This window comes from Chelonia mydas, chromosome 3 (assembly GCF_015237465.2).
Source record: "Chelonia mydas isolate rCheMyd1 chromosome 3, rCheMyd1.pri.v2, whole genome shotgun sequence".
Classification (NCBI taxonomy): domain Eukaryota; kingdom Metazoa; phylum Chordata; order Testudines; family Cheloniidae; genus Chelonia; species Chelonia mydas.
The window spans coordinates 11,136,319-11,149,940 of NC_057851.1; the positions used below are offsets into that span (position 1 = coordinate 11,136,319).

The following is a 13,622-nucleotide window of genomic DNA, read 5'->3' on the forward strand; positions in this document are numbered from 1 at the left end:
CTTAGATCCTTAGTGGCTGAAAGTTGTAGTCATATGTTGTCTGTCTGCTGTCCTTTCTGAAAAGAATCTCTGGTCACGGTCCAATTTACACCAGTTATTGGTGGTCTCAGCAAAGAGGCCAAGGATTAACTGGACCATGAAAGAATGACTTCCCTCCTTGCTCTAGAGGAAGGACCAGCAGCAAAGGTAAGAGATGCATTAGCTATAGAGTGGAGGAAGATTGTGCTTCCTGTACTGCACAGGTGATACACAGAGGACATAAATCTCCAGGAATGTCAGTCTGGCACTGCTAGGGAACCTTGAATTTGCTAATTAATTAATTTTTTGAAGGCTCTTAAAGAGGAATGTTTCTTTAGGATACAAAGTTTTCTCTCTCTCTCTCTCTCTCACTCACTTGTATATATATATTCCACCAAAACTGTAATTTTTAAATATGAAAAGAACATAACAGGCTGGCTAATTTTGCACAGATTTGTTTTATTCTACATCTGCTGCGGTTTTCTGTTGCATAATTGATTTAATCTCTAATTTTAGAGGAACGCTGAACTCTTTTACTGGACTCTGCATATATTTCTCTAGGGCACAAATTGTCCTACTTTTTCCTCCCTTGTATCTGTTTAGTGCTAGGCCATTTTCTTCTGAGACTGTAAACTACCCTTGGTGAAATAAATGAAGTCACAGTTGGAATACGGTTTACTGTATAGACTTATCACCACAAGATAAGAGCAACATCACACACCAAAATTTTCTGAACATTTTCCTCTCTTCTGCTCTATTAACATCTTTCTGTTGGCCTGGAAGAGCATTTTACGGGGAGTGGTTTAGAACTGATAATATTACACCAGAAAAGAAAGCATGTGGATGGAGGGAGAAAAAGGATGGTCCAGTGGTTAAAAGTGCTAAGTAAAGACTTGAGAGACTCAGGTTCAATTCCCAGCCCTGCCTTTGACTTCCTATGTGACCTTAAGGAAGCTACTTAGTTTCTGTATGCCACAGTTCCCCATGTGAATGTATATACCTGCTTCCCTGGGGTATCATGAGATGCTCAAATACTATGCTAATGGGGGTTATATAAGTACCAGAGCCATAAGGTAAGAATTAACCTCATAACATGATCAGATAACTTCATGAGATTCACATGTCTTTACTGGTAGGCCACAGATACTGAGTACCTCTATCTCCAGTGGCAGTTGTGAGTGCTCAAGACCTCTGAAAATAAGGTGCCAAAAAATGTTGGCCAGGGCTCATGCTAGGTTTGATATTTAGCTGTATTTAGCTTTTGTAGAACAAACTCTTTTTGCTTAATTGATATGCATTGCATGGAAGATAAACTACAAAGCATGCTACATGGTTTATTCTCTTTCATTTTAATTTGCATGATAAATCTGGCAGCGCTGGACATAAATTGGTTTCAAGAACATAGTTTCATAGAACTGGTTAAAGTATTTACAGCTTCTAATATTTTGCTGCTTCCCAGCCAGAGATGTTCTCCATTAGCTCACACATTTGGACCTTGATGTGGAATTTCATTGTAACTATGGGATATGGAGGGCTAGTAAGTGTTCTCAGTATTTTTAATGAGGTTTCAATATATTATGTGTGGGCTTCATGTATTATCAAACCTTACCAGTTTAGTTTTAGTTTAGATAGGCTATTTTCAAGGACCTCTAACTTTAAACATGGGTACATAACCCATGGATAAAGTCTGTTTTATAGCTCAAATTCAGCAAAGCACTTCAGTATATGCTTAATCGCAGTGAAGTCAATGTGAAGTTAAAGTTAAGCACGTGCTTAAATGCTTTGATGGCTAAAGATGAACATAAGCACATTCTTAAAGTTGATGGATTCCAAGGCCAGAAGGGACCACTGTGATTATCTCATCTGACCTCTTGTATAACAAAAGCCATAGATCTTCCCCAAAATAATTTTGAGAGATTTTTTTTTAATCCAATCTTGATTTTAATATTGCCAGTGATAGAGAATCCACCACAACCCTTGGTAAATTGTTCCAATGGTTAATTTCTCTGTGTTAAAAAAATGACACCTTATTTCCAGTCTCAATTTGTCTAGCTTCAGCTTCCAGCCATTGGAGCATGTTATATCTTTTTTTTGCTAGATTGAAGAGCCCATTATTAAATATTTGTTCCATTGTAGATACTTACAGACTGTAATCAAGTCACCCCGTAACCTTCTCTCTGTTAAGCTAAATAGATAGACTCAAGGAGATCAATCACTATAAGGCATATTTTCTAATCCTTTAATTATTCCTGTGGCTTTTCTCTGTACCCTCTACAATTTATCAACATCCTTCTTGAATGATGGCCACCAAAACAGGAGACAGTATTCCAGCAGCAGTTGCACCAGTGCCAAATACAGAGGTAAAATAACCTCTTTACTCCTACTTGTGATTCCCATGGTTAGGCATCCCAGGATCGCATTAGCCCTTTTGGCCACTGTGTTGCACAGGGAGTTTATGTTCACCTAATTATCCACCACTACCCTCAAATCTTTCTCAGATTCACTGCTTCCCAGGATGGAGTCCCACCTCCTGTAAAGATGGCCTACATCGTTTGTTTCTAGATGTACACATTTACATTTAGCCATCTTAAAATGCATGTTGTTTGCTCTCACCCAGCATACCAAGCAATCCAGATTGGTCTTTGCCACTGATCCTCTTCATTATTTACCACTTCCCCAATTTTTGTGTCATCTGCAAACTTTATCAGTGATGATTTTATGTTTTCTTCCAGGCCATTAATAAAAATATTAAATAGCATAGGGTCAACAACCAGGCTCTGCAGGACCCCACTAGAAACACACCTCTTTGATGATGATTTCCCATTTACATTACATTTTGAGACCTATCATTTAGCCAGTGTTTAATCCATTTAATTTGTGCCCTATTAATTTTATATCTTTCTAGTATTTTACTCAAAATCTCTTGTGATACCAAGTCTAAGTGTATTACATCAACACTATTACCTTTATCAACCAAACTTGTGACCTCATCAAAAAGAAAAAAAGGTGGCAAGATAGTTTGACAGGATCTATTTTCCATAAACCCATGTTGATTGGCATTAATTAATTATATATATATATATATATATATTGGCAGTTTCCACAGTATGCATCCGATGAAGTGAGCTGTAGCTCACGAAAGCTTATGCTCAAATAAATTGGTTAGTCTCTAAGGTGCCACAAGTACTCCTTTTCTTTTTGCGAATACAGACTAACACGGCTGTTACTCTGAAACCATTAATTATATTATCTTCCTTTAATTTTTTATTAATTGAGTCCTGTATCAGCTGCTTCATTATCTTGCATGGGATTGATGTCAGACTGACTGGCCTATAATTACCTAGGTCATCCCATTTAGCCTTTTTTACATTAGCTGTCTCCCAGTCTTCTTGAACTTCCTCAGTGTTCTGAGACTTGTTGAAAAACAACATAAATGGTGCAGCGAGCTCCTCAATCAGCTTTGAGGTGAGTTGTGTAGACCTTCTGATTTAAAATATTTAACTTGTGTAGCTTCTGCTTAACATCCTCCCAAGACACCAGTGGAATTGAAAGAGTGCCATCATAGGATATGACTACATCATCCGTTTTTTTTCCCAAATAAACAACATAAATATTTATTGCACATTTCTGACTTTTCTGCATTATTGTTAATGCTACCATGTTCATCTTGTAATGGGCAAATACCAATGTCAGGATTCATTTTGTTCCTAATATGCTTAAAAAATTCCTCCTTATTGTCCTTAACTCTGAAGGCCATAGATTTCACCTTGTGTTCCTTTGCTTTCCCTATCCCTTTTCTACAATTTTGAGCATCTGATTTATATTCATTACGTTCAACTTTTCCTTTCTTTCATTATATATTATTTTTTAAAATTGTTATAGGTGCCTTCACGTCCCCTCTAAACAAGGACATTTTTTAACCAATATGGCCTTCCTCCTTGATAGTGCGATTACAGGTTTTTGTGTATCTAGTAAAGTATTCTTAAACATTCCCAATTATCATTCACATTTTTCTGATTAAAATCTTCCTCCCAGTTGCTTTGGCTCATAATTGTTTTAAGCTTTATAAAATTGGCTTTAAAAGCACCAAGTGTGTATATATATATATATCTGGTCTGGATTTTACTCTGTTTGCATATTATAAATGTGATCTAGTCATGATCACGTCTACCAAAGTTATCATGAATTTTTAGTTTTGTGATCAGTTCCTCTTTGTCTGTCAAGATGAGGTCTAATATAGAATCCCCCCATGTTGGATGCAATACTTTTTGAGTTAGGAAATTATCATCTATAATATTTAGAAATTCCAAGGATGTTTTAATCCTGACAGCATTAGAACTCCAGCTTATGTCATTCAAATTGAAGTTCCCCATGATCATGCAGCTTTTTCCCTACACATTATAGATAGATACGTAAGGCACTGGTTATGCTGTCCCTAGTGTAATTTGGAGGTATGCAGCAGACACCAACTACTACCCCGTCTTGTGCTTTATCTGTTTGGACGTTGGTCCATAAGCATTCAAGTTGATTTTCTTCCAAGTTATCCACATGTGAGACATTCCCTAGCTGCTCATGCCAGGGTGTGGCTAAAGCTCTCTATCGGAAAGGGGCATCCAGGGTCGTTCCAAGTTATAAGTGACTCAGAAACAGGAAATGCCATTTTTGAAATAAAGTGCCATTCCCGCTCCCCTTTTGTCCACTCAATCCTTCCTAAATAGGTATTATCATTAATTTTAACCTTCCAATCATGGGACCCATCCAACCAGGTTTCAATAATACTAACTAGATTTAGTTTATGCTCATAAATGAGCATTCCAATTCCCCTTGTTTGTTACCCAGGCTTTTACCATTGGTGTATAGGCAGTTGAAGAATTTCTTCGCTTTGTTTCCTTTTGTTCCTTGATTAATTTTATCAAAATCTCAATTTTGTGCTGAGTGGTCATATCTTCCCTTTTTTTGCCCTCCCCTTTTGTTATTAGTTTAATGCTCTCCTGACTATTCTAGCTAGCCTGTCCTCACTGAGGTGGAGGCCTTCCAAACTATTCAGCCCCCTCTCCCCATAGAAGGTGGACCAATGTTCCACAAAACCAAAACCCTGCACCCTACACTCTTACTTATCTAACAGTTCACCTCCAGAATCTTCTACATTCCTTTGCTCTTGGGACAGGAAGGATCTCTGAGAAGATCTCTTAGACCTTCTTCTTCTTCAGCATGTTTCGGAGTTCCGTGAAATTATCTTCTATCTGTGAGATATCATACGATGAAGGATACACACATAGTTTGCTTAATTGAGGCATATATCACTAAACTCAGCCTTCTTCATAGATTCATAGATTCTAAAGTCAGAAGGGACCATTGTGATCATCTAGTCTGACATCCTGGATAACACATGTCAAAGGACTTCCCTGAATTAACTCCTGTTTGAACTAGAGATATCTTCTAGAAAAAAACATTCAATTCTTCTAATATATACTCTTCTCTTCCTTTCGTCATCACAATGGCTGCTGAAACCCTTCTCCCCCTTCTTTATTACAGGTACTTTTCAACATCCCCTAGAAAGAGGAATGAAGCTATTGATCCTTCTTCGGGCATCTGAGGGAGTTTATTGTGATCGTTTGGATGGAATAAGTGTCCACCCAGGAACTATTGGTATGAAAAACATATTTGCTTTGTCATGGAAAAAGCACATTGTGGAATAACCAATTTACTGCAGTTGAGCCTGGTACTCGGTAGTGACCCACCACCCATTTGCAGAAAAATGCCTCAGTGAGAGAGAGGCAGGTTTTTAAGATGAAGCTAACAAGAATATTTCCCATTCTACCCTTATAAGGCCAAATCTTGGAGACCTTATTCAATATTTTTTTCCAGTCAAAATTCCACTGAAGTCAGTGAGAGGTTGCCTGAGTTAAGGGCCGCAGGATCTGACTCCTTAGGGTCATTTGGGAAACCAAAGCTAAAGCTGAAAGGATGCAGATTCACGTTGGGTTAATCTCTCTTCATAAAGTCACACGTCGTTTTCAGATTTCCAAACCTAGATGTTTTCAGACATCCAAATCCACCTGATCTCCTGGTTTCATAGTGTTGTTATGTTTCTGATGGTGATAGACCCCATTTTCTAATGTTATCTGTACAGACATGTGCCTACTTATGGTGAAAGGAGGATGGATGACTCTGAAGCACAAAAATGGGCAACAGAAAATCTGGGTTATGAGCTATGTTCACAAAGGAACTTAGGCACCTAGAAAATCACTGGGCTTCACAAAGCCTGAGTTACACACTCAGGCTTCACGTGAATGGAGGGACCTAGGCGCCTAAGAATGACTTCTACAAAAGCCAGCATGCTAGTCAGCTCCCCACGTAATGTAGCCAATTCAAGATGCCAACAAGAGGGGTAGCCCACCAGTCTCAAGGAATTCAGTATCTATATCCAGGCACAAGGGAGGTGCCTCCCTCTTCTTGGGATTCTCAGTCACAAGCCCTCTCTTGGAGTTAGGTGCCTATATTGTTTTTTTTTTTTTTTTTTTTTTTTGCAGGCAATGATAGCAACCTCCTTTGGCCCAATGTTTAGGGCACTCACCTGGTAGGTAAGATCCCTTGATTCAGGGTGGGAGGGGTTTAAACAGGGACCTGAAACCTCTTAGGTGAGTCCTCTATCCACTGGCCTATGGGACATTCTGATATTAGGCTCCCTCAGTCTCTCCTGTTGAAGCTTTTGTGCTCTGGATTAATAAATAAAGAATCAATGGAGAAAGAGGAATGAATCCTGGCTCTCCCACATCTTGGCTGAGTGCTCTAACCATCAGGATCTAGAGTGATATTCTCTCTCTCTCTCTCTCTCTCATTGACTCTTTACGTATTTATCCAAAGTAGAACAGCTTCCACAGGGGAGCCCAGCATCAGAATATCTAATAAACCAATGGTTTGACCTGAATTGAAATATTTCAATTTGTTGAAATGGTCCAAAAAGTTTCATTTTGAGTCAGTTCACATTAAACTGCATTTTTCCTTGTGGTGTCACTTTGCCTCATGGGTTCCCTGACAGAACTACATTTCCCATGGTGCAGTTCAGTCTCCCCTCTAACCAAGTGACATGGTGCATCATGGGAGATGTAGTTTGGCAAAGGAGCATGGCCCCTAGGGGAGAATGGGGGCATCAGGCACCTGAACTGCAATTCCCATGAGGCAGTGTGCCATCATAGGGAAATGCAGTGTAAGGTTGAACTGACTCTAAATATTTCAGGTTTCAGAGTAACAGCCGTGTTAGTCTGTATTCGCAAAAAGAAAAGGAGTACTTGTGGCACCTTAGAGACTAACCAATTTATTTGAGCATAAGCTTTCGTGAGCTAAAGCTTATGCTCAGATAAATTGGTTAGTCTCTAAGGTGCCACAAGTACTCCTTTAAATATTTCAGGTCAGTTCAACAAACCAAAATAAAACATTTCAATTTGGGAACACTGAAATGTTTCTTTTCAGTAGAATGTGCTGAAACAAAATGTTTCACCATTTCCAAATTGAAATATTTTGCAAAGTTTCATTATCTGAAAAGTTTCAGTATTTTAATTTTTCATCCTGATTTGGAACAAAAAGCAAATGTTGAAATATCAGAATTTCCGATGACAGAAATTCTGGTGTTCATTCAGTGGTATTATTTATCTTTTATTAAAAAAAATGGTAGTATTTACTAGGGCTGACAATTAATCACAATTAACTCACGCAATTAACTCAAAAATTAATCGTGATTAAAAAAATTAATCGTGATTAATCACACTTATAACAATAGAATACCAATTTAAATGTATTAAATATTTTGGATGTTTTTCTACATTTTCAATAGTGATTTCAGTTACAACACAGAATACAAAGTGCCCAGTGCTCACTTTATATTATTATTTTTATTACAAATATATGCACTCTACAAATGATAAACAAAAGAAGTAGTATTTTTCAATTCACCTCATACAAGTACTGTAGTGCAATCTCTTTACTGTGAAAGTGTAACTTACAAATGCAGATTTTTTTTTTTTGGTTATATAACTGCACTCAAAAACAAAACAGTGTAAAACTTTAGAGCCTACAAGTCCACTCAGTCCACCTCTTATTCTGCTAGTCACTAAGACAAGCAAGTTTGTTTACACTTAGGGGAGATACTGCTGCTTGCTTCTTATTTACAATGTCACCTGAAAGTGAGCACAAGTGTTTGCATGGCACTTTTGTAGTTGGCGTTGCAAGGTATTTACATGTCAGATATGCTAAACATATGTATGCCCCTTCATGTTTTGACATGCTTCCATTCTGATGATGCTTGTTAAAAAATAATGTCTCAATTAAATTTGTGACTGAACTCCTTGGGGGGAGAATTGTATGTCTCCTGCTCTGTTTTACCTGACTCAGATGATGAAAATGAACATGCGTCAGTCCACACTGCTTTTGATTATTATCAAGCAGAACCCATCATCAGCATGAAAACGTGTCCTCTGGAATGGTGGTTGAAGCATGAGGGGACATATGAATCTTTAGTGCATCTGGCATGCAAATATCTTGGAACACCAGCTACAACAGTGCTATGCAAATGCCTGTTCTCACTTTCAGGTGACATTGTAAACAAGAAGCAGGCTGCATTATCTCCTGCAAATTGTAACTAATCTTGTTTGTATGAGTGATTGTCTGACCAAGAAGTAGGACTGAGTGGCCTTGTAGGCTCTAAAGGTTTACATTGTTTTATTTTTGAATGCAGGTTTTTTTGTACATAATTCTACATTTGTAAGTTCAACTTTCATGATAAAGAGATTGCACTACAGTACTTGTATGAGGTGAATTGAAAAATATTTTTTGTTTGTTTTTTACAGTGCAAATATTTGTAATAAAAAATAAATATAACGTGACCACTGTACACTTTGTATTCTGTGTTGTAATTGAAATTAATATATTTGAAAATGTAGTAAACATCCAAAAATATTTAAAATAAATGGTATTCTATTGTTGTTTAACAGCGCGATTAATCACGATTAATTTTTTTGATTGCTTGACAGCCCTCATATTTACTTATTTACTTAAGTTAAGATTTTGAAAGCCAGTTAGGTGTTTTGCTACATAACTTTAATTTCATGGGACTTCTGTGATGAAATTGTCTACTTGTCTTTGTAATCCACAACCTTATTTTACTAATTACCTATTTCTAGTCCTGAATATGGGCAGTATTCACTTTGAAATTCAAATGAATGTTCATGTGATTCTCTCAGGTCTAGTCCAGGTGCAAAATGTATTGAAATCTTCAAAACTCTTTTGAACACACTTGACAATTTTTTCCTTGCATTAAGCCATTAGCACTCTAAGTTCAGCTGAAGTCTTGCTCCTTCCTTAGCTTTTGGCTTTATATCTCTGTTCCAGGGGTTTATGGGAAGGTGCAGATTCATAGTGCTTATCCTAGGAAATCCTGGACACGTCTTGGAAGTGACATTGCACCCGGCAATGAAAGGTGAGTTTTTGCCCAGATGTGCCTCCAGGTAATGAATTTGGCTTTCTGTGTTCACTTCTGATGTGGTCACGTCTAGAAGCCCCAACTGAAATAAGGGCCCATTGTGCTAGTGTCACAGATCCGGTTGGGCTCTCCCTTCTGGCCGCTCACCAGATTGCTGTGAAGGGAATCACAGCCTCTGGATCCCTGGGTGTTTTAAGCCTCCAGATTCTGAACAGAGCCCAGGCAGTGTCCCAGTCTTGGGTTCCCTAAGCACATTTGGAGTGCAGAGTTCTCTGTCTAATGCTCCCTCCTGAGAGCTGTGACCAGACAGCCCGGCTGTCCAGCCTCTGGAACCAGTGCTGGCTCCTGTGACTCCCCGTGTAACTTAAACACACCCTCTCCCCGGATCCCACTGAAGATGCAAGCCTTCTGGGACTCTCAGGAGGCACATGGTAGTTGTGACATATCATGCACACAGACACTTTGCACAGAGGTCTACAACTTCTGCTGCTCTTTACATAGAAATACACAGGTCCATACAAAAATAATAAACCCTATCTGCATTTCCCCTTACTGTATCTCACCGTTCTCTTGGGGGTACGTGGGGGACCATCTGTATTCAGGAAGGCAGGGTCCAGCCCTCCCACCCCAGCCTCATCTGGTTTCTGCAGCAGCTTCCTTCACCATAAGCTAGTGAAAATGGCCAAAGAGAGAACAAAGAGAGCAACTTGTGTCCTGTATTACCTACCGGTCTCCTGTGAGGTGACTTCCTCATCAGCCTCAGCAGGTGACCACAGGACAGATCATGGGTTGGAGAAAGAAGTGTTATCATCCCTGTTTTAGAGATGGGAAACAGAGGCACAAAGAGATTAAGTGACTTGTCCATGGTCATACAGGGAAAACATGGCACAGCAAGAAATTGAACTCGGATCTACCAAGTCCCAATCCAATGCCATAACCACACATTTACATACTTTGTCTTTTACGTTTGCCTTTCTTTAGTGTAAAGCAGGTTAGTAAAGGCTGATACAGTGTATCAAAGTGGGTCATTTATGAAAGAGGATGCTGAGATCCAGGAAAAGTCATGGGTTTTCAGATAAGATTTGATGGAGATCCCTTATAGTGGATGCAGAGAAACTGTTCCTGATAGTGGTGGCCATGGTACAGGATTTATTACCCACTGAGGAGACACTATGAGGAAGGAAATCTTGTTATTTAGGCACATAGAGAATGCACCAGAGAACAGGCCTCAGTTACCATAGTGATGGTATTGGTAAAAGAACTAAAGCTGGTCAGCAAACTTTTGTTTTGTTTTTCCCTCTGTCAAAAATTTCTATAAGAGCAAAAAAAAAAAAACTTCTTTGAAATTTTTCAGATTGTGGTAATAAAACTATAACCTGATTTTTTTAAAATGTTTTTGACAATCAACACCCAAAAAAGATTCATATGAAAACCTAATATTGTTTTGGTTTTCAGAGAAAAATGTTCAGTTTTGGCATTTTTCGATGGAAGAAAAGGATGAGAGGAAGGATGGTCCAATAGTTAGGGCACTAGGATTTAGGGTTCATGTCTCTGCTCTGCCACAGACTGCCCGTGTGACCTGAGCAAGTCACTTAGCCTTTCTGTTCCTCAGTTCCCTGCCTGTTAAATGGAGATAAAATCATTTCTATACCTCACAGGGTTGTCACAGTAAAGTTTATGACGCTGTCAGATACTATGGTAATGGGGCCCTGTAAATACCTAAGGTAGATAAAACCCCAAAAGACATTCCCATTTCAACAAAAAAGCCATTTTCTGTCAAAAAATAACTTTTTCATATAAAATTTTTGAGCAGTTCTAATAAGAACCTAGATAGCCAGGAAGAAATAAGATTAGATTAGATACAGGAGATGGGCAAGTCAATGGAAGAACTTTAAGCTAGGGGAAGGGTTTTTATATTGAATAAACTGAGTTACAGTAGGTTTCTGAGTACTCTAGGCTGTATTTCAATTTCCAACCATGAGTCAGCAATGAGTCAAAGAAGAGCTGACAATTAAAAGGAGGAATTTCTTAATTAGTTAAGATGAGAGAAAATGAAAGCCTAGCTGTCTAGCTCAGTATTTCAGCAGATTAATGGCTGAGATGATGGCTAATGCAGGCTATGTTTCTCATCTGACTTTCTGTAGTCCACTTATCAAACTTCTTAGAAATGTATATGTTCACACGCTAAAGGAGGTGGGTTTATGTAGCTCATTGGGTATTCTTTGCTAGTTTTGCCGTGACAAGATTATTGATCTCTTTCAGGAATTCCATGAACATAGCCTTTCTCATAGCTTAAACAGGATGTCACTTAACTTTTGTGGGGTTACAGGATTTGGGTGGAGGATGAAGTGGACTGGAGTCCTGGTGGAAACATTGTCATCAGTTCCTCCTCCTATGATGCTCACCAAGCTGAGGTAGTCACACTTGAAGAAATAAATGGTCACAGCATAAGATTCCAGGAACGTCTCCTCCACAGGCATATTGGTAAGAAATCTGTTATATATAACCTGCCTCCCCTTTATCCTTCTCCACATTCTTACTACTCATGGCGTGAGAGCCTTTGCTTCTGCAGCCGTGACATCTGGCCCAGACTTTCTGCATGGCTTTGCTTTAACTGCCCATTTTAGATCTCCCTGTGAACCTACATTCCCGACCCCCACTCCCTTCTTCATGCATCTTCATTTCTTTCTCTATATGCTGCTTCATGCTTGCATTATGTAGCAGGTGGGAAGTTCAAAACTGCTCAGCGTGGGGAGTTTTACCATTAACTTCAGTGGGAGCAGAATTAGGCCAATAATGACTGTTTTTGAAAATCCCAGGTTCTTTGGGTGTATGTATAATAGAGATGGTTGAAATAAAAATAGAAAAAAACCTGTGGTTTTAAGGAGAAAATGTGTTGATTTCTTTTATTTGAAATGACAGGAAATTTGGACCACCACTGTAGCTAGTTTAAAAACAGGGTGAACATTTCACAAAAACTTCATTTAAAAAAAAAAATTGAAATTAAATTTCAAACCTTGAAAAATTTAGATCAGTTCTAGAATGTTTACAAAAGACACGTATATGTTATATATATACACATATGTAAAATGTGTATCTACCTTCAGAGAGACATGTATTGTTCATAGTTTACTTATATGTCATTTTGTTATAACATACAACCTAGTCATATTATTAATTCTATAAAGCATTTTATAGTATATTTGTATAGATGCTATTTAAAATCAAGATCATAAGGATCTCAAGATTTGGCCCACTGATAATACAGTCAATGGGATTCCTCCTAGTAATAAGTTTTATGCCTGGCAATAAGTATTTGCAAATCTGGGCCCTTGGTTTTTACTTAGTCCTTACTCAGGCTAACTTCCATTCAAGTCAATAATAAATGAAATGGATCAGAACTATTTGTGAATGTTTCCAGGGAAACCTGTAGCATTATATCTACATCCATCTTCATCCTGAGCATTGCAGCAATATCTAAGTATTGTTTGGCAATAAGGGGTTAGTGTCAGAAGTAAGAAAGAATGAATAACTAAATAAATATAGTGGCATAGATAGATAGGAAATTCTTTCTCTGTGTGATACGAAGGCATTCTGAGGGCTTGTCTACACTACCGCGCAGGGTTGATCTAAGGTACGCAACTTCAGCTACGTGAATAGCATAGCTGAAGTCGATGTACTTAGATCTACTCACCACGGTGTCTTCACTGCGGTAAGTCGACAGCTGGCACTCTCCCGTCAACTCCCCTTGCGCTTCTTGTTCCGGTGGAGTACTGGAGTCAACGGGAGAGAGATCAGCGGTCAATTTATCGCATCTATACTAGATGTGATAAATCGACCCCCGCTGCCCGCCGATCCGGTGGGTAGTGTAGACAAGCCCTGAGTGACTTATGCTTGCCTTGGAGCCATTCGCTGCCTTGGTTCAGCAGAGCTTGGATTTACTGTTTGCCCAAAGAAAGACTCATCTCTTTTGTCTCACTTTTCAGGAAGGGATGGGTGTGAGGAGCATGGGGTGGTTGGATGAGGGTAGTTTTTTGAGATAAGATGGTGTTTAGATAGCTATGATTTATCTTAGTTGGTGGCCAGATCTTTTTATTATAATGCTTATTATTTGGGCATTTTAAGA

The 13,622-nt window shown here is 38.7% G+C and overlaps 1 protein-coding gene across 6 annotated transcripts in view; it reads left to right on the forward strand.

The window, feature by feature from the left end:
- PKHD1 (PKHD1 ciliary IPT domain containing fibrocystin/polyductin) overlaps nt 1-13,622 on the forward strand; it is a 363,852-nt gene that overhangs the window by 245,621 nt on the left and 104,609 nt on the right. For all 6 annotated transcript variants that reach the window (XR_006289317.1, XM_043542122.1, XM_037893881.2 and 3 more), the window contains exons 53-55: nt 5,554-5,667; nt 9,406-9,493; nt 11,826-11,980. Coding sequence is in view for 5 of the 6 variants with exons in the window: in XM_043542122.1 (XP_043398057.1) it covers nt 5,554-5,667; nt 9,406-9,493; nt 11,826-11,980 (357 nt within the window). In the remaining variant the exon portion in view is untranslated. The remainder of the gene's footprint in view (nt 1-5,553; nt 5,668-9,405; nt 9,494-11,825; nt 11,981-13,622) is intronic.